The sequence below is a fragment of the Gobius niger genome (assembly GCF_951799975.1).
Source record: "Gobius niger genome assembly, chromosome: 16".
In the NCBI taxonomy this organism is placed as follows: Eukaryota; Metazoa; Chordata; class Actinopteri; order Gobiiformes; family Gobiidae; genus Gobius; species Gobius niger.
This window is the reverse complement of record NC_136867.1, coordinates 17,244,913-17,272,064: the sequence shown is the minus strand read 5'-3', so window position 1 is coordinate 17,272,064 and position 27,152 is coordinate 17,244,913. Positions and strand designations below refer to the sequence as shown.

General features: G+C 40.4%; 2 protein-coding genes and 1 long non-coding RNA gene across 11 annotated transcripts in view; 2 read left to right on the top strand and 1 right to left on the bottom strand.

The window, feature by feature from the left end:
- Positions 1-1,402: 1,402 nt before the first annotated feature.
- On the bottom strand, positions 1,403-2,308 carry LOC306975875. Of its 2 annotated transcripts, XR_013793730.1 has the most exons (4): positions 2,257-2,308; positions 1,974-2,070; positions 1,687-1,852; positions 1,403-1,601 (listed from the first exon to the last, which is right to left on the bottom strand). It is a non-coding gene; the product is annotated as an uncharacterized lncRNA (long non-coding RNA). The 2 variants fall into 2 exon arrangements; XR_013793729.1 differs by having other exon boundaries at positions 1,403-1,852.
- Positions 2,309-3,193: 885 nt separating this feature from the next.
- srsf5a (serine and arginine rich splicing factor 5a) lies at positions 3,194-8,328 on the top strand. Of its 2 annotated transcripts, none has more exons than XM_079573662.1 (8): positions 3,194-3,307; positions 4,222-4,353; positions 4,434-4,504; positions 4,983-5,087; positions 5,260-5,329; positions 6,902-6,975; positions 7,060-7,164; positions 7,263-8,328. In XM_079573662.1, the coding sequence occupies exons 2-8, from the start codon at positions 4,228-4,230 to the stop codon at positions 7,696-7,698; spliced, it is 987 nt and encodes a 328-aa protein (XP_079429788.1). In that variant the 5' UTR covers positions 3,194-3,307; positions 4,222-4,227; the 3' UTR covers positions 7,699-8,328. The 2 variants fall into 2 exon arrangements, with proteins under 2 accessions (XP_079429788.1, XP_079429787.1); XM_079573661.1 differs by having other exon boundaries at positions 5,242-5,329.
- A 2,510-nt stretch (positions 8,329-10,838) lies between these two features.
- pacs2 (phosphofurin acidic cluster sorting protein 2) overlaps positions 10,839-27,152 on the top strand; it is a 67,227-nt gene continuing 50,913 nt past the window's right edge. For 4 of the 7 annotated variants that reach the window (XM_079573640.1, XM_079573641.1, XM_079573639.1 and 1 more), the window contains exon 1: positions 10,839-11,259. In XM_079573640.1, coding sequence (XP_079429766.1) covers positions 11,141-11,259 — 119 coding nt within the window. In that variant the 5' untranslated portion in view covers positions 10,839-11,140. The remainder of the gene's footprint in view (positions 11,260-27,152) is intronic. The other 3 variants (XM_079573643.1, XM_079573642.1, XM_079573644.1) reach the window with 1 other exon arrangement.

Sequence of the window (27,152 nt, the reverse complement as noted above, 5' to 3'; positions counted from 1 at the left end):
AGATGAGTTCTTTGCAGTTGTCTATCTCCCATAGACAACTGCAAAGCTTTACTTGCACAACGTTTAATCCTATTCAATTTTGTCTGGATTTTATATACATAAAGCAACAATAACAGCCTTGGAACAACCTTTAGAAAAACAGAGTACTTTTTCACAGGTCAAACCCAGAAGTCTATTCTCCTAACAATACACTGGACACTTTCACAAAGACAGACTTTGACAAGACTTTAACTAAGACCAGTGTCCTTTTGGAGCTCTTCAATCAGTTTCAGTCAGGTAAAAACTATGTAAAAAATATTCTTGGATTGTATGAAAAACTACATGAAATAATGGTTGGCATTAATGATTCTTTAGCATTTTACATGGGATGCCTTCCCAAATGGAATTCAGGTCAGATGTGCTTTGGACTGGCCCAAAACCTGCACGGATTTGTGACCCCTTGTTTATTTTATTTATTTGAGCAGCAAATATTCTGTTCAGAAAGCGTGGGCCGAAGCAAAAAGCTTAAGAGCGCCCACCTCCAAAATCAATACAATAAAGATTCTCATTTTACATTAGTACAAAGGAACATAGTGCAAAAGGAACAAAACAACAAAGAAACAACACTTGCAGTATATGTGACTGAATTATGCCATTTATTTCTTACATGCAGGGTTCTTGCACTGTCATGTTTCTATTATTATTACTATAAGAAATTATTCTCAATGGCAATTTGTCTAAGTTTAAGCACAGATCCCAAAATGACAAAAAAAGCTCATATGTAAACCCGCCTTGTTCAGTTTTTAGCACTTTTCCCCTCCACATTACTTTAATCAATCATGGAGAACAAGAGAGAAGCTTTATGTAACATAACAATCTTATTATTGGGGTAAATTTGATCAATCCTGATTCCTGGCATTCTTGACTGCTTTCTCAGAATGAGAGAAGTCCTGTGGTATCTTGCTCTGAAAATGACTTTCCAACTATAAATGTCATTGTTCCTTTATTTATTGTTCACCAGCTGGTGTCTTGTGTTATTTAATTTGTGTTCTTTGCGTTGTACATGGAGTATTACTGATTACCTTCACAGAGTAGACGATTTTCTTATTCTATTGTGTGTTGTCAACCTAAACCCTGTATCGTTTCCTGACACGGGACAACTCCAAGAATGATCGACATAGTAGAATAAAGAGAAGGAACAAAAAACGACTTTGTACTCCTGTTCACTGTACAAATATATTCAAAAAGTGAGTTAGGTAAATTTGTAAACATGAACATAAACAGCTCAGGGTTAAATGAGTGTCAAAGTGACTAAAGTATAAAATCATTGTCCACAGGCTCCTATTTGTCAAAATAATGAACACGGTGTTACAACTTTTGGTGCATTGTCCGCTGCACTGGTCTTGGGGTTCCCATGTGTGTATTGTCGGGGCTATCCGTGACTGAACCACTCGTTTGAGGTATCGCAGAACCCACAGTGTTGTTTGATGCAGAGAAGTGTCCGAGTCGTCGTTTTAGAAACGTCACAGATTGAGGAGCAGATGGGACATCTGACAAAAAGCGCCATCAGTTTGTCCTCATCAATAATAAACTGTGGAACTTTTTGTGGAGAGACTTTGTCGCTAAAACACAATGGACAACGATTACAAAAGTAGTTATTTGACAGGTTGCTTCAAACATAGTTGATATTGCAGTTAATATTTTTACTTTGTACTGATGATGCTCTCTTCTGAAGTGGAGCTGCTGGAGTCGCTGTCCGATTCCTCTCGCCTCCTCTTGGAACTTCTTTCTGGTGTACAGCTCGTCTCGGGTCTCTCTGTCAGATCCTGAGTATCACAGTACACGCTCCTGCTTGGAGCTCGGGCTTGGATTGCTGTGTGAAAACAATATTAGAGTATTATTACAAATAGTTATTCACAAATCAATTTAAACTCCAGTACGGCTTCAGATGGAACAGAAACATATAAAAAACATAATTAAATGCATGAAATCACCTGTGCTTCTAAAAGGAGGCCTTCGGTTGGCCTGGACAAATTGATGCATGGTGAGGACTCGATCAGTCTGACAACCAACGTCAACAGTCCCTTTTTCCTGAAAAATAAAAAACTGGTTCATAATACTGAAGACGTTTTGACGTCATCAGGGCAGTGATAGTGACATGCTCCATAATTCAATCAATCATCACAATTTAAAAGTTAGCCCTGACAAAGCAACACCAGAAGGGTTGCAAAACTGTCAACTCGTGAGTCCAGTAAAAAAAAAAAAAGAAATTCTCACCTCTTTAACAGGCAGCAGAAGTGGCAGTAACTATAACAGAAACAGTACAGAATCATTCAGATGAGTGAACAAAGTGTCTCAGTAAATTACTAGCAGCAGTAGGTCCATGTTCTCATTCACCTTGCGGGGCAGCACAGTCTGTCGCGGAAGAGCGAGGGTGGGGACAGCATCGCTCTTTAAACTGAGTTTCTTCGCAAAGCCCAGCTCAAACTCCATTATGTTTGCGAAGGACTCGCGTGCAAAATGTTGTCTGCAGACTCCAGCTCGAAGAGGGAGTACGCTGTTTTCACCCAGGCTTGCTGAGCTCAACCATTGGCGCCTGATTCCTAAATTCTGTGGGAAGCGATGTAATCCTACCTGGTTATGGCAGCCCACAACACTGCACTTTCTACCCATGCCAACACAACAAAGACTATACACTAAATACAACGGAGGTTACCAGTTTGAGGGGTTAGTTTCTCTTTAACGGGATCTACCGAAATAAATAAAGAACATTATGAAACCAAATTCTGGCCAATTCTCCTCACTTATGGCCCGTGCGTTTTCCAGACATGTGTTTTTCTAAACTGCGCGGGTCTGAAGGGGGGCGTGGTGCGTGACGTCATGCTCCCCGCAACAAAATTGTCATGTGATTTTGAAATCCCAATAGCCTAAATCAATCAAATCAACAGCAGCTGACGTAACTTTACGTAGGCTGTGACTGTAAAATAATTCTATGCTGTAAAACTACAAGCTAAGTAGGACAAGAACCATTTTTATTTGCAATGCTATTTTGGCCAACAGATCTCCAATAGGTTGTTGGATACGTAAATATATGTTTTTGAGAACATACATTTTACTCCTTACTTTATAACAGCAGTAACATTGGTTTAGTTATACACAGGTTTTACGAACTTTTCAAACTGAGAACAAAAGTCACAAAGCATTTCCGGTTCCGTGTTCGCCATTTTGCTACAGTTTCCTAAAGCCACGCAGCAGCAGACGCGCAGCGCAAACTCTCAGCCAGCGACACACACACAACCTCATTCGTCGCCCTCAGGAGGCATTTTCGGTAAGATAAACAGGCTTTTCCCCCAGAAATGTTGAACATATTGTGCAAAATATTCCGTTTTGTCTTGATCGTCTAAGCGAGTATCTCCCAGCAGCAATGCTGTCTGTTGAGCGCACGGATAGCTGCTAAGCTAACGCTAATTGTTTTTCAAGCGCGGTTGCAATACTAGCGTGCTTTTTAGGTGGATATATCTGTTTTACCATCGTCAGTCCATATATTTACTAATGCCAGTGTTTTCACGTGCTCTTTTAATGCATCTAAACCAGGGCAAATGTAGCCTGAATGTTGTTTTGGTTGACTACTCATTTTAGGCCCGTCGTTTATTTTAGCGGACTGCGGGAACTACTCGGCTGTTCCTCAGTGTTGGAAAAGTCCGATTGCTAATTTACTTTTACTTTTAAGAAATATTAGATATCCGAGCCATTGTTTCTTTACAAATACATTTTGCAACCAATACTTATGCTCATATTTGATAAAAGTTCCAGTTTTGTGTTAAATAGTTTAACCGCTTTCTTCTGGTATGATTTATCAATGTACTAAGAAAATTATATCTACTTGAACAAATCTGTCTCCATTATACTAAAGTTGGTTCGTGTGTAGCAATATAATGTGATAGAATAGGCGTTTTAGTTCAACCTTTTATTCTTGAAATAGTCTCACCCAGAAAGGCTGAAACTTGGCTTTGAGACAACAGTTGATGTGGCCAATAAGAAAAACTGGTCTGGCAAGAATTGTCTGATCACATTGCCATTGGCCAATATACATCCTAAGTTTCTCTCTTGGGCACATTCCTTGTGGACCACCCCCTGTGACTACTAAAACTCCACATGTGCTGCTGTCCCTTCACTCAGAAGCAGGGCAAGTCAAACCTGCTCAACATTCTTCTTTATCTTTTTATTTTATTTTCCCTTTAGTTCAAAATGAGTGGCTGCCGAGTTTTCATTGGGCGTCTGAGTCCACACGCCAGAGAGAGGGACGTGGAGAAGTTTTTTAAAGGATATGGACGCATCAGGGAAATCAATCTGAAAAATGGGTTTGGGTTTGTGGTAAGTACATCTACTTGCACTTGTCTGTTTGCAAAGTTTTCTGTTTCCAAACTACAAATGGGGTTTTCTTTCTCTTTCAGGAATTTGATGACTACAGGGATGCAGATGATGCTGTCTATGAGTTGAATGGGAAAGACTTGTGTAATGAAAGGTATGTAATTTTTCCATTGTTAAACCAGCTTAAACTGTTTCCATAGTGTAATGTAGGGCCTCGTTATTGGGGGACAAAGTTAACTTGGGTTGAGTAGTGAATAACAACATTTCCACATTTTAGTCTAACAGCAGTTTAATCCAGTCTTCATACAATTTATTTCTGTTTCGAGAGATTCCTGAATCTTTCATATGAAGTTGTATTGGAGTTTGTTTTACATTGACAACTCTTTGTTAATCATTTCTCACACCGCTCTCTTTGCCTGTAACACATTTACAGTGTCTTTGCAATGTCGCCTCGATTTGCTATTATTTCCCAAATGTGAATAGATCTGTCAACACACACATGCTGTTAATTATTCATTGATAGTTGTACTTTGCCCCTCATTCTTTACTGTGTAGAATGGTCTCTTGCATATCATGAAACTCTTAAACTATTAGCTTTTTGAAACAATTATAATCAAATCTTCATTTCCCAGGGTGACAGTTGAGCATGCTCGCTCCAAGAGGGGCAGAGGTGGTGGAGCCCCAGGCACGGGACGTTTTGGCGGATATGGCTACCCTTCTCGTAGCTCCGGATCCAGGTATTCTACCTTTTTAAAACAATAACGCAAGTCAAAAGTGTTAAAGTGGAGTCTGTTTGGTGTGAACCAGACTTGGCTCTAAAATGGTGTGAACTGTTGTTTCCTGTGAGACCAAGCTGAACATGTTAAAACACTTCAGGGTATTTGTTTTCAGTGAATACTCTGTTGGCAGATATGGTCCCCCTGTGCGCACAGACTACAGGCTTGTAGTGAAGAACCTGTCTTCACGCATAAGCTGGCAGGTAAGAGATCCATTTGAATCTTTTAATTATTATCCCCTTTGTAACATACTCCCACAGTAGTAAAAAATAATAATATTCTGTAATGAGCACTTTTGTTAGAAGTTGGGTCATTTTTAGTTATATATGCTTGTTTTTAGCTGATAACATACAAGGACCCCAGATTCACTTCCATCTTGACTTTTCTTATAACTGCTGCCCTGATATGGTCCCCTATTATCAGAGGCACATCCTTTTGTGGAAGTGTGTAGTGCCCTCTGCTGGTTGTTTTTTCTCAAAAGTGTCCATTTGGTGCCTTTCCTTACACGCAGTTGCTGCCGGTCTAAAGTCTTGGCTGGTCTAGCGCAGGATACGGTAGCCTTAGGAGGTTCTGGGCTGGCTCGGTCCCACTCTCTCCCATTTGGTCTAATTGTTGCTGCTGAAGCTGGGGGCGTGTGGACATGGGCGCACACCCCTCGCTCTGCTTGCTCTGGTGGTCCTTACTTTGGAGGCCGGATGCTGAGTCAAGGCCGTGGCCGGTTCTCAAGGGCTTAACACTGCATTGGTCCCATTTGCTATTTGGACAAGTGGCTCTATTCTTGTGTCTCCCTGGGTTTGGAACGGTGAGTAGCCAAAAAACTCATGGATTTGAATAGGGAGGGGTGTGTTGGGGTCAGGGTGTAACCACTAGTAGAAAATGTATTAAAAATACATAAAAGTGACCGTGTTTGTCACATTATCCTTAGGGTTGTTCCGATACCGATACTGGTGTCGGATTTCATGCCGATACCACAGATTTTTTGGGTATCGACGAGTACTTCTGGTACTACTATGTTTGTTAAAGAGGGCCCAGTGTGCAGATGCAGTCACAGCAGTTTACTGTGTCATGGCTAATGACGCTCATCATAGAGTCTGTGGTGGCTCTGCACACAAGAAAACCTGTAAAAATCATTGCATACACAATTTGTGTTTTCTTTTGCCTTGGTTTAATCTTTATTGTGAAAGCAGAGCATTGGTTAAAGTTTGCACCGCATCAGGCCCAGCTGTCTTTTAACAGAATTTGCTATTGTTTTTTTTTACGGACTGGCACTTTGTATCGGCAACTACTCTGAGCCAAGTATCGTAATCGGAACAACACTAGATATTTTTGGACTGGGCAGTCAAATTTTGTAGTAAATGGTTTAAGCCATCTACTATCTGACACAGTGCAGTTAAAGTGCAAAGGAAGTATTTAAATTTTTATTGTATTTTACGTATTGCAGGGCAGGTTTTGGCCTTATTTATAAACCTCTTTCTGCCAAAAAATGTAAGAGGAAAAAACATTACAATCCACAGCCCAGTTCAATAACCAAAAATGTAAATCATTAGTTTTATTAATTAAACTTTCAATGTTGTCTCACCAAATAGTTTTAGGGGTTTATTTGTTTGATCCTTACAGAAATATTGCTCACATTCACAATGTTTTGCTGTGAATGTCACCTTTTTAGATACGTTTTGAGTCACTTTTTCTCGTCCTCCAGGTCTGCAAGGCTCTGTACAAATATAAAAACTGTTCATTCATTTTGCTTATCACTGTCACTATTGTCACTACTATAGGACCTCAAAGACTTGATGAGAAAAGCTGGAGAGGTAACTTTTGTGGACGCTCACCGACCCATACAAAACGAAGGGTAAGGAATTCCACTCTGATTAAAGCGGGACACGCCAAGATTGTTTATTGAAAGATTTAATATGGACTTTTTTGTTTGCTTCAGAGTGGTGGAGTTTTCTTCCCGAAGTGATATGAAGAATGCCCTCTCCAAACTGGATGGGACAGAATTGAATGGACGCAAACTGAAGCTGTACGAAGACTCCAAAGAGTGAGTGTTTGTCAATTAGTTTAGTTATTTTGTCTGCATTGCTTTTTACATATTCTTAAAGCACAGACTAACTGTTTTTTCTTTTTCTTTTATTGCAGTCGCAGCCGGTCTCGCTCCCGCAGTTACTCGCGCAGTCGCTCCCGAAGCCGCGGCCGCTCCAGGTCCCGCTCCAGGTCTAGGGACAGGAGCAGGTCTAGGAGCAGGTCTCGCTCCAGCCGGACTCCTGAGAAGAAGACCTCCGGATCCAGCAAAACCGCGCATAAGTCCCCGCCGAGATCCAAATCCAGGTCTAAGTCACGATCCAAATCCCGGTCCAAATCCCGATCCAAATCCAGGTCCAAGTCAAAGTCCAAGTCTCGCTCCCGCTCTCCGGTCCCTCTTCAGAAAGCGCTGTCCCGCTCCAAATCTCGCTCCAAGTCTCGCTCCAAATCCCGCTCCAAGTCTCGCTCCAAGTCCAAGTCTAAATCCAAATCTAGATCAAAGTCTAGATCTCGATCCAGATCTCGTTCGGCCTCTGCAGACAGCAAACACTGAAGCTTCTCTAGACCATATTACAAGATTGATTGTGATCTTTCTTTGGTTTTTGTAATTGAGGGGGGGATTGCCTTCCATGTGGCGTCATCTTGTTGGATTAAAGTCCATCTTTAATGTGACGCACATCCGCTGTAATCCAACAAATTTACAAATTTTACTTTGTCCTTCTAAAAACAATACGCGAAGTTTATATATTTTTTAATTCGTAGAAAGCTGTCAGTCGGAGATCTGCCTTGTAAAACCCTCCCATTAACCCCTCTGCTTTGCATTAGGGTACAAAACTTAGCCAATGCTTTTATTTTTGCATTGATTTACAACTGTGATTAACTTAATGGCACTACCAAGGTCCTAGTTTATTTGCAGCCCTTCAAAAATAAAAATGATTCTCGATTGTGAAATTGTTCTACAAGTTTTTTCTTTTGAATGTCTGTGAATCTTTTAGTTTCATGTCTCGTCAGTTGTCATTCCAACACAAAAATGCTTCGATTTGATCCTAATTTAACCATTCGTTATTCGTTTCTTAACGTATGCAGCAGTATCCCGAGGAGAAGCTGTGATGTTGTTTTTTCTTAAATTGTTGAATGTGAGGTTGCTCATTCAGGAAAATAAAAACATGGAATAAAAAAAAAATGTTATGTCGTCATTGTGTTGGAAAAGTTGGATTTACTTTTTTATGAGACCTTTGGGTGGGGCGCCAATTTCAACTTTAAGTATAGACCCTTTAACTGGTGACATCATCTGGAGGCAGGAAGTGATAAGTGATCAAGAGAAATAACATTTAACTAAAACTAGCGATTATAAGTATAAAACTACAACTAAAAATGTGGTCTTGTTGTGGCTTAAGGTGCAAGACCAAGAGGAATGACATTTGAGATGATAAAATAAGGTTTTATTTGACATTTCCAAAAACATTTAAACATTTTTCTATCGTTACCATGACAACAGCTCCCATGAAAATAGATGGGAATCTAACTTCCTGCCTCCAGCTAAGCCCCGAATGTTTACCACCCATTAAAGGGTCTATGCACCAAGACCAATAGTTTGGACAGAAACAAAGGGGTGGAGGAATATGCTGTAGTTAATTGTTGCTCACAAATGCAGACAAGACTCTAAAGGACATTTCCATCGTAAGTGCAGTCCTCTGGTCACCTCAGACTCCGGATGTGAGTGTCACTTGTTTCTGTTTCCTGAAGCATGTTCACTTGAGGCTGGTCAGCACTGCACTATCTCTGCTGTTTCAACAATTTACTGTTTCAGAGGCCACTGCAGACTTGGTAAAACAAAGATAACTGAAAGCTGATATGTACTTTTACAAACCCCATTCTTCAGCATGTTTGGCGGAAGTGTCTTCTCTCCACTCATTCACCAACTTCATCCTCTCCGTACAGAACAAAAAAATGTAATTGGTGTCTCTTTATTTGCTATACCACATGAAGTTGCATTGGAATGTATCAAATAATTGCAGTATGTTCAAATGTAGGCAGTTATTTGGTTATTGATGATGGTGCATAAAATAAGATCCCAAAAATTGACTCAAACAATTCCATTACCTCTTCAGAGTAATATGTATTTTAACAGTTTATTTTGAATAATAGATTGTCTTTCACAAAATATAGGCCGTTTTATACTCGAAAACATACTAAAAACAGTTATCTTTGTTTCTTCTTGAAATCCTGGGGCATTGTTAATTTTGACAGCATTTTAATTTAGTTTTAGTCTTAGTCTTATGATGAAAATGTAATTACATTTGAGTCTAGTTTTAGTCGACTAAAATTGCAAGTAAATTTAGTCGACTACATTTAAGACACATTTAGTCGACTTTGCATTGATAATATTAATTATAATCATATTTAATCTTGTTCCTCTGCTTCATGGAGCTGCTCCCACATGAACAAAGCTCAGAGCTGTTCCTTTAAGCAGTGAATTTACATGACATGAGGCTCTTTCAGACTGTCAATAGAAGTTTGGATGATTTTAGTCTCTCCTTTTAATTTTTATTTAGTCTAATTTTAGTCGATTAAAAATATCTGGACATTTTAGTCATAGTTTTAGACTCATGAAATTGTTTCTAATTTAGTTTTAGTCCTATTTCAGTCAGCAAAAATATCACTTTGACTAAAATTAAGACTAAATATTTTAGTCGACGAAATTAACACTGATCTGGGGATCCCCACCCAAGGCCTCACGACCCCCGAGGGGAACCACAGGCATAAAGCATAGTAAAATGCAACTGCCTCATGTCACCACACGAGGGCGATGTATGTCAATAGTTTACAAGGCATTTTATTATAGAGCCGTGATTTCAACATTTTCCCATCCATGGTTTTCCATGAAAATAAGGTTTATTTGCTCATGTAATTTAATTTCATCCTCAATTTGACACTGTCAAACGTCTTACATGAGATTTTTACATGACCAAAAAGGAACAGAGGGAAGGGAAAGATTATCTGTGCCACACTTAAAAATCATCAGGGACGAGGGGACGGAGATCCGCCCAAACCTACTGCACCTGCGCCACCTCTGGGGACCTACATCAGGGAGCCCCAAGACGATCACCTCTACTGGGCGAGGGTGTAAGCCTAGGAAGTACCAAAGGACGTTTATAGTGGCGTGTGCCTTTTCTTTTCCTATTGGTCTTTTGGCTGAAACAAATCTAGCCTTCCTTAATAACATGACAACATAACTTATCCTTAGACTATGTGCTATTTCTTTAGTGGTGAAATACAATGTGCTCTTCCCTTTAGTAAACATGAATTATCATGTATAGGATGGAGGGTGGATGCTTTAGAAAAAGTTGGGAGTTTGGATCACGTGCATCTAATGTAAAATGTACTTTTTAAATGTTAGTAAACAAAGCATGGTGGCTGTGCGGTAGGGCATTTGATCATGACCACAAAAGCCTGACCTTACATTTGGTAAGCCCAGTTGCTACTACTGACGGAAGATTTGAATATTTAAATAAAAGGTTTTCCTCTGATAGTCATTTGAATGATTTATGATGTACAATGACAATCACGGCTTAGGATAAGTCAAAATGCCTTCTCAGTTATATATTTGTTTAGGAAGATAAAGTGTGACAGCAGCATATTTTCTGACGGTGTGCTGCTGTGCTCCTCCCGCCCCCGTGTGCCTCTCACTGTGTGGCATCATCGAGCCGCCATACCGGCAGCAGCGCGTGGTCCAGGCACAACAACCAGCCCCGTGCGCGGACAGAGGAGTGCGCCTGTGCCCGCCCCGCTGCAGCTGCGGCTCCGTGTGCGGACACCTCCACCACTGCAGCCCGGGCATGACCTCCAGTCCCTCCTTCACCTGACAGGCGCGCAAGCACGGGATCTTTATTCACCTTTCAAACGGATACCGAGCAGATTTCCAAGCCCTGCAAGTCGGTCGGCGTGCTTCGGACTGTCCCACCCCGCTGCGGTGCCCGGGATAGGAGCGGACCATGGCGGAGCGAAGTGGCCGGTTGAGCTTCCCCGGGAGCGGGGCGTTGAACCGTCCCGTGCCCATGAACCTGTTCGCCACATGGGAAATCGACGGATCGTCTCCCAACTGCATCCCCAGGTAAGGAGGTGGATGTCCCGTAACTTCGCCGGGGGTTTGCTTTGTCCTTTTGACCAGAGGAGGAGCGGTACAGCGGTGCACAGCGTACAGAGTCCTGTCCCGGTGCCAACGGGATGATGCCAGGCCCTGTCAGTGTCAGTGTGGGGGTACAGGGAAACGGCGCGGGTTGCTGCATTGTTTACATGTGGAAAACGGCTCACTGTCAGATTAGTGTGACTGTCCTGCTGAAGTCATGTGGAGTGATTCATGTGCAGTAAGTTGAACATTGTGGGTTTGATTGGTCTTTAAGTGTTGCCTTCATGGACACATGGTGCTCAAATTGTGAAAGAAAAACCCCTATAGGAGGTGTAGCCTGCACATTACACCTGCAGCTGACTGACACTGATCTAAAGTGCATGTGTCAGGTTAATCCCTTTACACTAGTTACATAGTTACAACAATGATAGGCTAATTACACATGAGCATTTCTTGTTATGTTTATACTTGCATCTTTTTCATTCTAAGCAGAACCCTCAAAGTTCTGTAGCCCACTGAGTGTCAGAACAACGTCACGCACTTGACACTCATCTGGCTTTGCTATGCTGCTGTTTTGCTGTGACATCACTTTTACTCCATGTATTGATCCTTAATAAGCATGTGGAGTGGTAGATTTTCTATTCCTCTGCCACACTGTGCTTATGGGCCATGAGCGAGCGCAGTTCTATCCTCTTCATATGCACAAGCACTCTCCCTCTTCTTATCACTAGTTTTAGAACATAAAAATTAACCGTATTTGTCCACTTTCCTTGATAAATTTGCCACCTCAGCGCTGTGATGTGGCTCATTAATATCCCGACAGCCAATTTTCCCATCAAACTAGGACCACATCATTTGAAAACACGTGAAAATCTGCCACATGCACTTTATTGGGGATTTGCATTTAGTTTTAGCACAGTCATCCAGTTTTGTGTGTGCCTATATATCCCAGTTTAAATTGCGTAGCCTCCCGCAAAGTTCAAGTCCGACATTCATCATGAGTAGTGAGGCTGGATAGTAACCGTTTGTCATCGAGGTAACTACCCTGAGAAACTCAAATGATCTCAGAGGGCTACTGTGTGTGTAAAGCCGTGCTAATGCTGATAATCACACACTCAGCTGTCATCGGCGTAACCAGCTTAAACCGAGAGGGGGCCACTGACCCCGCTGTCCCATGAGAGAAATTGGAGACTTGGTGGGAATAAAGTTTCAGCAATACAAAATGTAATGAAGAAAATAAAAGGGAGTAATAATAAAGCAACTAAGTTTATTGTTCATGTGCAGATCCCATCACATAATTCTCCAGCATACAGCAGAACAAGGTGTACATTTGTGGAAGGAATTGGGCTTCTGTATGTGTAATTAATGTGTCAAGGCCTATAGCTGCAAAGAGAAGTGTTCAACCTTGAAATTAAAGGCATACTGTAACAACCCTAAAGTAACAACAGTCACAAACAGAAAGAAAATATATAAATACATAAAAAAAGAATAGGGCTAACAGGAGTGGAGCAGTGTAGGAGGCCACACACCTCTCACCTGCTGCACACACCTTTTTTTTTAATGCATCACAAGCTCTAGGACACACAACACATCCATACAAAATTTCTATAATGAATCAATAAATTCACAAATACTATCTTCTCAATTCAGGATCTATTACTAAACACTATCCCTCCTCCTCAATAGATGAACAATAATCCTATGATCAACCACTGTGTTGATGTTGACGCTGCCATGACCCGCCCACACTCACCACTCTATACAACATATTCAAACCCTCAAAACTAAACTGTAAAACATGTCCATCACTTAACCACTCAATCACTCTCTCATCTACAGACACACACACACGCACACACACACACACACACACACGCACGCACGCACGCACGCACGCACACACACACACACACACACACACACACACACACACACACATTATTTTGTATACGTATGTATGTATATATGTATATGTATATGTGTGTATGCATATATATATATATTTTATTTATTATTTATTATTATTATTATTATTATTCCTTTTCTCTCTCTTCCCCTTTTTTTTTGTTTTTGTTTTGTTTTGTGTTTTGTTATGTGTTTCTTCTGTCTGTCTGTTCGTTTCATAACTATTTTATCACTGTAATCTCCACCAATACTACTATTACTGTAATTTTTATTATTTTTATTATTTTCATTATTATAAATGTATGTACTCACTGTAAATACCTGACACCTGGTGCATAAATAAAAATAAAAAAAAGAAGAAAGAAATGAAAGGCATACTGTGTAACATTTCATTCAAATAGAGTGAAATACAAGCCTTAATTTCATTGCAAGTGTTCAGTTGGTTAAAATTACCTATATGAGCATGTGTTTACTGTGATTGGGCTCTCCTCAGACTTGACTCGTAACTTTGCAGGGAACAGGCATTTCCGTTATTCAAATATTTTATTAAAAAGAGCCAGTCTTTTGAACAGCTCTTTGAAATTAACTTTAATTATTTTTTATTTAGTATTTCTGTCTATTTATTTGTTTATTTGGTCGGGACAGTGCATGTTAATGAACATACATGGGACTCATGTGCCACACTCGTGCTCTCAAACACACTCTCATTCATCCTGGCCTATTCTACATGTTTTTAGTTAGCAAATCCCAAAGACTCGGCTTCCAGTAAAGAGCCATTAATCCCATCATTAGGGTATTTCTCCATGGAGATGTTACTTGCCTTGATTTGACTATATACTATAGATACCCAAATATATGTAAATGAATGTTTTGGTTGTTTTATTTTGATCACCCGCTACAAATACAGCATTGTCGGTGTCCAGCTGAATATTACAAGCATCTTTGGTATTGCTTCCATGTTTGAAGTTTTGATGTAGCAAAGTGTAACCTGGAATGTTCCACTGTGTTGCTTTAAAGGAGCTGTCCTTGATTTTTTTATTTTTTATTTTCTGTTATTGGAATACAATTAGTTTTGTCCTTTAGTATATGGTAAAAGCAGACATTTATCCAACAACACTGGTTCTAAAGCCTTTTAAACAGTCATAAAATGTCAGTCTAGTAGGCATTTTTTACAGTGACGTGACAGTTTTCCTCCCTGAAAGTTGTGAAACCTGATTTAAACTCAGTCCCCGTGACGAATTTTGATTTTGTAAATGCATTAGGAAAGTTTGAGATGAGTTTGACCAGAAAATAGCAATTTGAAATTTGAGTGACCTTTGTACAATCAGGTATGGCTCCTTTAAATCTCAGTTTGCCAATCCTTTAAGCCATTCATTTTAGCTGAAACCCTTCGACCATTTTCCTAAATCTCAACATTTTCCTATTCCAGTGATAAATCCATCTTGTTCTACAGAAGTCAAACATTTTCATCTAAAGTGTAATTACATAATACATCACTTGTATTGACTATAACTATAAATCATAAAAACCTGAATTCAGATCAGTTTAGATCCACCACCCTCTCAATATGGAGGGTTGAATAGTTCACTCTGTGCCATAACTGCCCTTGTGCATATAATAAGGTCATGTATGGGTTATAGCTCTAGATCTTCAATCCCCTTCTCTCTCTTTCATCTGCGTGGAAAAGAAAGACGGAGACGACGACCTTGTCCCCACACTTGGATTCAGCACTTTTCTACCCAGTGTGTTGATGCAATGCAGCAACAGCGATCTCTGAACCAAACCTATACGACGTGTATTGATGTTGGACCGGTGTTGAAATTCGAGATTAGGTCAGTGTTATGTAGCATCAGTGCTTATTGCCAGGAAAACTGTTACGGTTGAGAGTGAACAGTGTCAGGTATCCTGGACTTACATGATGTTCATTCAGATGTAAGAAAAAGATGCTAAACATAAAAAAGCATAAAAGTGTGTAAAGCCATTTGTAATCAGCTTGCAGAATCATCACCTCCACAGGCTGCGAGGCATAATTTACCTTGCACTGTTGATAGATGAATATTTATCACCACATTTACTCTGAATTTGTTGAGCCAATAGCTGAAAGTAGTACATTAGGACTTTAATGAGGCTAAACTTGAACTAAATCATGCGTAAAACTGAACTTTTGCTCATTTTGAACGTATACTTTTTGACATACAGTAGCGTGCCTTATTTTCAAATGCATCACCTAATACTGCAATAAAGATTATTTGGTGATATGCTGGGCTTCCCCATTCAGAACCTGCGTTTTACAAACTACATACTGCATGGTTTGAGTCAAATATCATAAAAGTTTCAATAACATTCACATCAGTTTTTCTTTGAGCGCTATAGAGTCCCCCATTTTCTTGGACGGACCACTTTCCCATAAAACGTCACATCTCTATTTTCCAGAAATAGCTGTTTTGTTGTGAGATTCGTCAATAGTATTTTGCAGTACAAAGCCTCCCATTACGTCTTCTCCCTCAACTGTACTTCTGTTTCTTACGCCCTGCTGTTCTCTCAGTAGTCAAGACGGCCTTTGCTGTGAAGTGAGCCGCAACATCAAATCTGGACATATCTGGGTCTTTCTATTGAGGACTGTGAACCAGTTTTACAACAGAACAAAGGACTAAATATCACCAAAAACTGGATTTACTGTACAAGGGATTAAACAAGGAGTAAACCAGCTGAACTAGGACTAAATCTAAACCAAAAACAGAACCTAAAAGGGACTTCACTTCACACGTCATGACAAAACAACTAAAGCAGGACTGAACTTGGATTAAGACTAAAGAACACTATAACAGGAATCAGGAAAACTAATGTTAGGTGTTTTTATTGTGTGACAACATTGTGATAGGGACACATTTGTGACTGATTGTTCAGCCCTAACTGTAATCCCCCGCCTCTGCTCCTCTGCTGTATCTTCTCTATTGACCGCTGTCTGTCAGGGCTTGGACAAGTGGAAGTGCAATAATAGACTCGACTCATGTTATCAGCCGTTCTCAAGGTGAAATGCCCATCTTCAAAGCTCAATTTGCCGTTTTTTTTTTTTTTGCTGCAGTTTGAGCTCTGCTAGTGACACATCATCTTTGAAGAACTTGAGGGAATATGGAATAGAAATAGTTGCCGGCTTTGCCTCATCGGTCAGCACTAACATGTTGCATGCTGATCCATGCTCTTACTGTATGTACACCCACTGCTCTTGACAGATTGGACAGAGCGTATTGGGTCACGTGTGTCATGTGAAAAGCGCTATTCAAATAAGCTTCCGAATAAGCTTCCATTGATGCTGCATTTGACTGCACGTTTAAGCAAATATGCATCCTTTTTTTGCTTTCCCTTAAGGCAGAGTAAAGTATATAATATTTATCCATCTTGCTAATAAATTATTGTCAAAGTCGCTTAGAGCAAAAATCCATATTTCACCTTTTTGAGGGGAGTGCTGTCTCCATAATAAAACCTTAGACCACAGTGCATTGGATTTCTCTTTCCTCTATTTTTGAGTGTCCATCTCTGGTAGAAAAATACTACTCTGTGCATGGTCACATCTTGCAAATGCCTTAGGGAGCGTTGTCTGTAGACCGCTAAAGTATAAAAGGGATGAATTGGTAAGTGGTGTGTTGTGGAGAGACCTTATCTTCGCTGCACAAAGCTGGATTCTATTCCCAGTTATGCAATAAATTTGATTCATTCGGAATCAATATATCCAATGTTGGGGGTGAAGTATTACTAAAGTAACGACTTACAAAAAATACATTACTTTCATCAGCAACTAAGGAACCAAACATATTACTTACATAAGATACGGTAATATATTAGTCATTACAATTCAAGTAACTCGAGATACAAGTGCATTTAAATGTATGAACGAAAAATGTTAAACTCCAACCCAATAAATGCTGCACCAAATCAAGTTGGAAGACTATTTAGACTATTTTACTATTTAGACTATTTTACAGTTATAAAGTAACTTATCCAACACTGATTAACACTAAATTTACACTTTTTATATATAAAATACATCCTTGTGAGGAGAAAAAAAAAGATCTTAATGTAACCGGTGCACTGTGTTCCTCTTTATACAGAGATCTTATCACGTCTCTGTAATGAAGTCTGCTCTCTTTGAATCTGTCTGTGGCTGTGGTCCCTAAAGCCCAGCTCTATTAAAGCAGGTCTTATGCCTGATCTCTCCGTCGCCCGGCCAGTCCGGTCCATGTGCCGCTCCACGCACCATCACGCTCTTAATAATCGCATTAATATTCGACAGGTGAGCCATAAGCCAGTGATGGAAGTGGGACGGGGGGTTAAGTGCCTGAGCTCGCGAAATGTAAATCAATGTCTTACTGTTTGCTGCCGCTGCAATTGTTTTTAAGAAGAGATGCTGTAATGGACTGAATGATAATGATAGTGTCATTTTCATCGACAATTTCAAAATCTCAACCCCCTGATTTCAATTGAGTAGCGCTTGTTTAAACTTCCCGCCATTGACAAATGTAATCTATTTTATTGTTTGCTTTTCGGTCAGTGTTTATCACAGTAAATGATCCTACGTGCAATACCAGATGCCCCTTTATAGGAATAGGAACTAGCGCTGTGGTGACAGTGTGGCTGAACCTTCTCCCTGTTGGGAAATAAACACTTGATCACATTAGATTTGTTTCATTTCGGCTGATGAGTTTATCGAATCACGAGAATGTTTGTGCAAGCTCTCAGTCAAACAGGAATTTTCCAGAAACTTGCAGAAAAGATGATAAGAAGCATCTTGTCCATTGCTTGTAATATCTGACGTGGACATAAAACATTAGCCGTCCTCATCAGTCTCCAGCAGCCTGCCTAAATCCCACAATGCACTCTGTCGCCTCATCGTGACACGTATTTAATTTAACCAGAGAGGGGCTTTCATCTCCCTGTGTGGATCCAGTGAAGGTGCACTTATTCCTGGAGATTGACTTGAGCCTCTTCAAGTGAGGGAAAATCTATCAAGACGGCGACATTAGCGTCCAATCCTCTTCAGGCTTCAAAGAGGAGTCATATGAGGTTCTAATCCATTAGAGTCAACGTGTGGTTGGTGGTGGTATCTGTGGGATCGGGTCGTGAGAGGCAGAACGGCCTATCCAAGAATGCAATGCTTAATTTTGTCTCTTATGTACAGTATAGTTGTTTCCTGAATTCACAGCTAGAACATGAATAAACTGCAATCAGGCAGAACATTTTGACCACTTCCTTAATTTATAGGTCCACACAAAATGGACTGTAATTATGAACCATGCTTTAACTTCCACAGTAAAACCCAACACAGGAATTGAATCCAGGACGTTCTTTCTGTGAGCTCTAACGGCTGCCTGTGACAAGTTAAACGCAATATGCAGCTTTTGATATCTATAGATTTATGCTTACTCTTTTATAGTTAGGAAAAGTGTCCATATATGATGCATGAGCCCAAAATACCTGAATTTGAAGGTTTGAATTTAAACAGGCCTAGGTTGACAAAACAAGGTGTCTGTTTGTCACAGAGCCCTGACTGGTATTTGACATCACTACGATGTCAAATACCAACTCTCAAATGTGGTCAAAGTTGGTATGCTTGAAGTGGGCACCACTTGGACCTCTCTCCCACAGACCAGGACCGCGGCCTTCAGCCTGTGCCCCCATACAGAGCAGTGATTGATGGGTTCTTCGAGTGCCAGCCGGTCCCAGTAGGCCGGTCATATTTGGGCCCGTTGGAGGCGAGAGTGCTGAGATGTGGCTTTGAACCGTCCCGGGACACTTGCTCCTTTGTCCGCTGGCTGCTGGGATGCTCACACTGCGAGAATTTAGAGTGGGATGATCGGGAGGACAGTCAAAGCGCTGCATTGTCTTATGGGGCCTGTAGCGCTGTTGTTTGTCCTGGTTGTTTGCTCTGTTTAGTTTGGAGATCATAAAAAGCATGTTAACCCCAAGGACCTAAAGCGGTTCAAACTATACTTGACACAGACCTTTAATCTCTCACTTACCAAAAAAGTTTCTGCTTCTACTAGTATTTGTAGATCTATGTTAGCATCTACTATCATCTGTCACCTCAGCTACCACCTCTTTTTCCATCTGCTGCTGGTGCTACTACTGCTACAACTATAATTAGTTCCATTACTTTTATTGCTAGTATGGTCCTGCTACTACTGTCACCACCAATCCTACTGCTTTGACTCCAATATAAGAAATTACGTCACTACTCCTGCTGTTACTGCTACCCCTGCAATTCTTTCTGCTTGAGCAACATCACTATCCATCTAAATGCATATTTTAAAATGCGTTATTCTGTAAGCTTCTTTGACCTTGAATTTCCAAACATTTTCCAGCTTTTTGGACACATTTTGCAGTGTCAGCTTTTTGCAGCACACCTGGTATTCTGGTATTTTCTTGCATCCTCCTGAGTCGGCAGTACAAGAGATCGTTCTCACTTTTCTGCTTTCTGTGCAAAAAAGAAAAACACCCGGCCGTGGTGGAAAGTCACTCATGACCATTTGCGTACGTACTTCACTAATTATTTTTCCATGCAAGCTGCCAATAACAGAACAAAGATCCAACCATACATCATTGAGCTATGTTGCTAGAAGAATTTATCAGTTATGTCACAGTCGGCATTTTGTGGTTGACCCAAACTCAGAGACAAAATAAATCAAATGTTTATGATTTTGAGGGAGGCTTGTATTAACCACAGCCTCACTTTTTTTTTTTAATTTTGCACCTAAATATAAAGCATTTCACTCAATATCAGACTGATTTGGTTTAAAGCGCGCGCAAACTTGACTTGCTTCTTTTTGTAATGATTTCAGGTTAAAGTATTTCCTACCAAAACGCAACACTAATGCATCACAATATATCGACCCCCATGTAAGATATGTACAGTAATGACCACTGTGCCACTATTGCTCCCAGCGCACAGCACCTGGCATGATAATAACGCTGAAGAGAAATCATGCTAAATTTCTTCTTCTTCCTAGACGTCGCCTGATGGTTTTAGTGTTTAATTCAAGTCAGAACAAATACATCATAGCGTGCCTGCAGCTTTTTCATATTCTCACTCTCTCGTCTAATAATGTAAGCTGCATACTGAATGTACAGAGCATACGAAGTCTGGCTTTAATATTATGCCACTAGATTAAAAAAAAAACACATCTAGATTAAACAGTTCCATAAAGTCTAATAATACAGTCTTTGGGGAAATTACTGGAGAGCAGGCAGCCAGGCACAAAGCCAGGGTCAGTGAGGCTTGAAGACGCTCAGCTGGAGGCGAGATCAATCCTCTGTGTGGTCCTCGGAGACGAGCTGCGTCAGGAGGCCCGTGTGTCCTCTGAGATGAGCGGAAGGACTGAGCGAAAGGTGTTACATAAAGCCATTTGAGTTAACACAGGGAGAAAGAGAGATGGAGAGAGAGAGCGAGAGAGAGATTGTCAGCCTGGGGGAAGCCTTTAAACCACTAATTTGGGATGAAAAGGCCCAATGCCAATTTCAACTTATGTTAAAAAACGAATTGGAGTTTGGTGCTGCTTTGGAATACTTAATCACAAAGCCAAGTATCAAAAAACACTATCAAAAGTCAACAGTTTCGCTTAATAGAAGAGGTTTCCGAGATGTCAATTGGACTGGGTTGTTTCAGTTCATGACGTGTCGTGTTCAATCTCCGGTGAACTCATAATGCAGTCCAGTTGATGACTTTGAAAAGCTTTATAATGGACAAGAAGCCAATCTGAGTCGATGATCTTCATATGACAGACATTACACAGTTGTTATTTAGAGGTCAAAATGAAAGATGGTTTACTTTGTGCTTTCAACAGCAGGCTCCTATCTGTAACACTTAGAGAATCAAAGAAGTCCATTATGCGTAGTTTAAAGGCTATATGCTTCAACCGGGCATTAAATATCATTCTGTTATGGTCCAATGAACTCTAATCGGAACAAATGTGACCCCCAAGACACACATTAGTGAATACCGTTTCTCCCTTTGTGGCTCATTTATCAGGACATTTAGTGGCATCTTGGGGCTAAAATGTCTTGAGCCCTGGAGAGATGTGATGTAGTAGAGCTGCTTCTGCTGCCCCGTCACGTGTGCAATAAGAATTTTCAATGCTGTTGTGTAAAAAGAGCAGAAACTACCATGCAGTAAGAGAGCCTAATTATTGAGCGAAGTCGTAATGATCATTGTTGTAGCCATGGCATAGTAATAGAGACTTGTTATAGACTAATAAACAACTACATTATATACTGTATCCATCCATCCATCCATCCATCCATCCATCCATCCATCCATCTATCCATCCATCCATCCATCCATCCATCCATCCATCCATCCATCCATCCATCCATCCATCCATCCATCCATCCATCGTTAAAAAAATTAAGTATTTTCCTCCCCCTACATGTTCCAACAATGTCCTATGGTGTAGAATGAGCCCAGACATATTTACCACAACTGCCTCTAAAATCCTTCACTGTCACTCAAAAAGGTGTTAATTCAGGTCCGAAGTGTCGTCATGCACGAGCGTAATATAGAAGGTGCAGTTACACGTATGACCTGAGGTGGCAGTAGTGAGTATAAAATGGCCAACTTGCATCTAGCCCCTTTAATAGAGGTTTTTAAAGTGGTTGGAAGGAGAATTCAAAGACACTGGCCTAGAGCAGTGATCGCGGTGATTCTAGGGCTGAAACAACTAATCCATTAATTGACAACTTTTATTGAATGACTAATCGTTGCCTGGTTCACACAGACTCAAATAGAGCAAAAATGACAAGAACATTTTATAGTTTTGATGAATTTTGGGAATGTAGTGTTTTGTGCATTGTAAATTTCATAAATATCTGTCTCTGTCTCATCCAATCAGAAATCAGAATTAGCACTAAGAACCTCCAACAAACATTTACTTTAAGTTTACTCCATCAACACGTCCTCAAGCGGCACCACATTAGCTTTATGTGATTCCAAACCTTTTTGTGTCTCGCTTAGTCACGTACCCCTCTGACGTTCCTTTCATACTTCAGGCACCTCCATGTCGAGATTGCTGCAAATTATTTAGAAAATGACCAACAAAAGCTAAGTTTTATAGGAAAAAGACAGAGTGGTTTGTTGAAATTCGTACATTTTATCATGTACTGCTTTCCTTTGAAAATGGCTTTCAATTAGTTTTCAATTAGCTTTCTTCATTTTAACACTGAATGAATTCCCCCAGCTAAGTGCTCCGTACCTCCAGGGGTCCCCGTACTGGCCTAGAGGAAGACCACAGTGAAGACATTAGGTCAAAGAGGACATGAAGCCAGTCGGCCTGAGAGAAGAGATTACCGAGGAGAGGTTCAGATGATTCACTGTGAGATGAAATAGCTGACGAGAGTGAGACGTGCCACAATGTCAAACACGTCTTGATGTATTTCAGAGCGAGATGAGACTTTGTACTTTTGTGATGTAGCCTCTCCATTACAGCCTCAAAGGGAAGACGCTGACACATTTTTCACTTTTATTCTCCTTAGTGCCCCGTATCCCCGTGGCACTGTTTGATGTCTTTCTCTCTTGTGGGAATGTGCTCTGCTGTTCATCCCGGGGCAGTCGTGCTTCCTACGAGATGACTGTGTTGTTTTTGTTGTTGATGAAGAAGAAAACCTTGAAAGCCAAGTCACTGTTGTTACTGCGGTGATGAGGGAGAAACCCGTGTTTACAGTTTTGGCATTTCTTTCATGTTTTCTCTCTGATCACTAATTATCCTATTGTCTTATTGTTACACATCTTCTACCATATTAGGTTACGTCCCTGAAAAGCGTAATAGGTCACAGTATTGCATAGAGATGCACTGATCCAGCTTTTTTGCTACCAATACTTATACTAGGGTTTGAGTATCTGCCGATATCCAATATTTACCGATACCAAGAGACTTTCTTAAAAGTGTCTTTCCTCTGAGTGAAAAATTTAATGAATTCTTCTCCTTTGTAATATCAATAAAGTCATATTTTATTGTCCCGTTACAGATCAATTATCAATTAGATCTAATGATAAACTCTTGGATAAACATTTAACAAGGATGACTTTTCTACATTATTATATACTTTATTTTAATATAAACAACTCACATTAAGTGATTCGATCATTACAAATATGTTGGATCAGTTATTTCTTAAACTAAAATGAAAACACGTGGCTTTAGCAGTGGCCGAGTTTATTTTATACTACTGCTACTTTAGGTATTTCCATCATAGTTTTTGACCCAACCTTGATTAGTTTTCGTTAGAATTAGCTTGCTCCCGCTAGCTTTAGCATGCTATTGCTAAATTGCTTAATTTTGCGCAGCGATCAAAACTACATTTGCGAAAGGTTAAAACTAACTCAACCATCGAATTCCCCAGGTTCTTAGCTTTACAATGATGTGCCTTTATTCATTCAGATTTAGGTGGTAAAAGTTGTGTTTTAAAGGAATTGAAAGCCAAAACTGGTATCGGTTCAGTATCGGATATTTGTTGCCAATATCCGATATTGTATTTTTTCCAATATCGGCTCCTAAATCCGATACAGTATCCCTTGTATTGCATGAGGTTGAGGACATTTCTTCTGAACACTCACATTTGCTGTGTCCTTGACCCTGAGCAAGACACTTTGTTCAAATGGACAACAGACCGGTCAAATATCCTGGCTTTGGTGCTGTAGTCTTCAATTAAGTTGCAAAAATAGTGACTATCCACTGTCCTGCATTGTCAGATTTTTTGCATGAGGCCTGCCATCATCATAATTTCCTCAGTCATCTTCATTATGAAGCCCTTTGTGTTTTGAATAATGTGCTGTAAACTCTCTTCTCCGTCCTCATTTGGGTAAATTGCAGGCTTAGTGCTGTATTGTGTGTGTGTGATTATGGCTTACGCTGAAAGCTGCCTAAAAAGGGAGTCACTATTTCTGTTCACTTTTCGCTGAGGTTTTAACCCGTTTTTTCGAAAATTGAGAGCACAGCCAAGAAATGTAGGTCAGCTTCCCCTTTCAGACACTTTGCAGTCCACTGGCAGGGAAAAGTGCGTTTAGTGTAATGTAGCAATTAGGGAAAGTGCTGCTGCCTGCCACGTGGGTCAATTTAGACCTTCAGTTCACTAAAAGTCGTGCTTCAGATCAAGTTTAATCCTTTAGTTTTAGCTTTAATGGATCAATAGACTATCTTTACAATGCTGTTCCCTCAAGTTTGTTGTGTTTATTAATAATAAGGGCAGTGAAATGTAGAGTCATTTCGAATACAAAAAAAGTACAATAAAGGGACAAAAAGTGTGGTCCCTTTTCTCCTGTATATTGCAGTGACGGCTATTAGTGTTAGGTGCCAGTGTGTCACCTCCTGATGATGAGTCATGTGACCTTTGTGTTTTTTTTTTTTGGACAGATGGATTCTAGGCAAGTCCTTGGTTGTCGTTGGAGACTGAACCCTTTCATCTTCGCTGCAGAACTGAGCATTCGTTAAATTCTGGTGTCAGGACAGAAGCCCATAAACACAGCTCTGTGGCCTTTACGATGCTGAGCTGGCTACATGCGTGAGGACTGGTTAATCCTCTGAAGTCTACTCTGGTGGCCAAAGCTGCGCTGGTATTGTCTAGTCTTAATGTCTTTGGAAAGTGATGAGGTTGTGTGCAGTGTTTGCGTTCAGTCAGATATGTGTATGCCTGCTTTGTGTTGAAAGAAAAGCAGAAGATCATTTGTTTTGACCATAGGGATGCTGCTTCATTTCTTTTTGGATCGTTTGGCTTCTTATTTAACATATGGCGTTATATTGCACGTCATTGCTACTTGTACAAGCCTTCCTCAAAATGATTTGCTGCTGCAGGACAGACTTACTATATGGGGCATTTTGTAGGAAATCCACAAGAACATGCAAATAGGTCTGAGAATGAAGCCAAGGACTGCTCCAAATAATGAATGTATTGCACCGAGGTATTTCTATTACTATACAGTATCAAAGCCAATATCTGTGACCTTGATTCGAGCATATTGGTTTCATTCTTAATTCTACAGTTTCAGCTCTGGTTTTGCTCCTTGTTTTTCACAGCTTTCGCAGAGACCAGCCAAAGCCACAAAGTAAAAAAAAAAAAAAGCACTCGTTTATATCAGGCGCTCTGTTTACTCAGATGTGATTTCACTGATCCACATTACTCACTGTAACCGCTGCCATCAAAAACCAGGACAAAGTTTTTCTCATTTAGCAATTAGGCCTCGTTTACATAATGCCAGCTGGGACCACAGTAGCGCTTTCTGGGACATGTTCAGCTGCATTTCCAGGGATTACAGAGGCAGCGCGATGCGAAAAGAGCACTCAAATCCACAGTTCGGGATTCGAGATTTTTTAGGAAAAAGGTCAAAGATAAGCAGACTATCAAGTTTAAATGTGTCTGGGAATCATAATACCACCGTCTATGTATGATGCTGCTTTTTATGGCACAGTGAGTTAAGCTTGGAGCCAAAATACAGACATTACAGGCATGCAAAACACAAATCCATCCATGAAAAACATCAAAATGGGGACGGCCACCGGTCACCATGTGTTTGCTGAATGGTTGGTGATTGGTGTTGGTCAGCCAGTTTTATAACTTGGTTACTTTTTGGCCTTATTATTTTTGTGTCAACATGTTCTCTCTCTCTGTGCTCTTCTCCACAACAAAGCTGAAAGCTACAGACAGGAAAACCAAGCACAAGTTCAGTTTTTTGTCTGATCTTAAAGGGGCTAGATGCAAGTTAGCCATTCTATACTCACTACTGCCACCTCAGGTCATACGTGTAACTGCAGCCTCTATATTAAGCTTGTGCATGACAGCACTTCGGATCTGAATTAATATCTTTTTGAGTGACAGTGCAGGATTTTAGAGGCAGTTGTGGTGAACAGGTCTGGGCTCATTCTACACCATAGGACATTGTTGGAACATGTAGGGGGAGGAAAATATTACATTTTAACATTTTTAAACTCTGCATAGTCCCTTTAAATCATAATTTTCCTCCGATGCCTTTTTTGTCTGATACAACCCAATGTGTCGGTTCTGCAGTTACATGCATGCACATCATCAACACTTTTAACTGTATTTTAGCAGTGCAAGATCTTTTTTCCTCCCCCCACACTAATAGGGTGTTATTCTTGGCCAATAAAAACTTCCATAATGAAGAAAGTGCACGTATTGCTTCTGTTTACTGGGTGAAATGTCGTGCAAGCGTGGCTTTTAAGTTATTAGCTTGTACAATGGCTGCACACTTTTCTCGCCTCTGCTCCGCTGTTTTCTCTCACAAAGCTCCTGGTTGTTTAACGTCCTCTGGGTTTTCACTGTTTTTTTTTTTATTCTCTGGATTAGTTTCTCTTCACTCCCCTCGTGTTGCGCTCCCAGCTGTGTCTAGAACTGAGGGGTTTTCTTATGCGTCAGCTGCTTCTGCCACACTCCACAGCGGAGGCAGATGTTTTTTTTTTTTTTTTGTGCCAAGTCTTGTTTCAGTGTCATGTCTCCGCAAGCAGTTTGTAGCTGTAATTTGTGAATGCCCAAATGATGTCTCTCCATTATAATGAATTCATTATTTATAATATCATTTTGTCTAACCATTGTCACGTACGCATCACATGTTATGGACCTTTTTCTCTGTATTATTTGAACGTCTCTTGTTTGTTAACCTTGTTGGCAAAGTTGGCATCTCCCTTGACTCGCAGCTGGCACAGTCTTTACAAATCAATGTTGGCCAACTCTCACTCGCCTCCGGAGATTAGATCACTTTCAGTTTCCGTTGTATGTTTTTAATTGTTTCTAGGTCATTTTTACACTGTGCACAGATGCAATTCGCCGCTGCATTATTGATGGAGCACATTTATTATGCATTAAAGTGTTTCTTCTGGTTCTACAGATGTGATGCCTGCACACACGTCAGAGCTGCCTGTGTGCCTCTCTTATATTGCACCATCAAGGCCAAGGTGATGGAACGATTGGTTCAA

What these genes read in the sequence shown, in the direction of transcription:
- srsf5a (XM_079573661.1), top strand. Translation starts at nt 4,228, where the DNA reads ATGAGTGGCTGCCGAGTTTTCATTGGGCGTCTGAGTCCACACGCCAGA. An exon ending in TCTCGTAGCTCCGGATCCAG is followed by an intron (nt 5,088 to 5,241) that starts GTATTCTACCTT and finishes ATTTGTTTTCAG; the next exon opens with TGAATACTCTGTTGGCAGAT. An exon ending in CTGTACGAAGACTCCAAAGA is followed by an intron (nt 7,165 to 7,262) that starts GTGAGTGTTTGT and finishes CTTTTATTGCAG; the next exon opens with TCGCAGCCGGTCTCGCTCCC.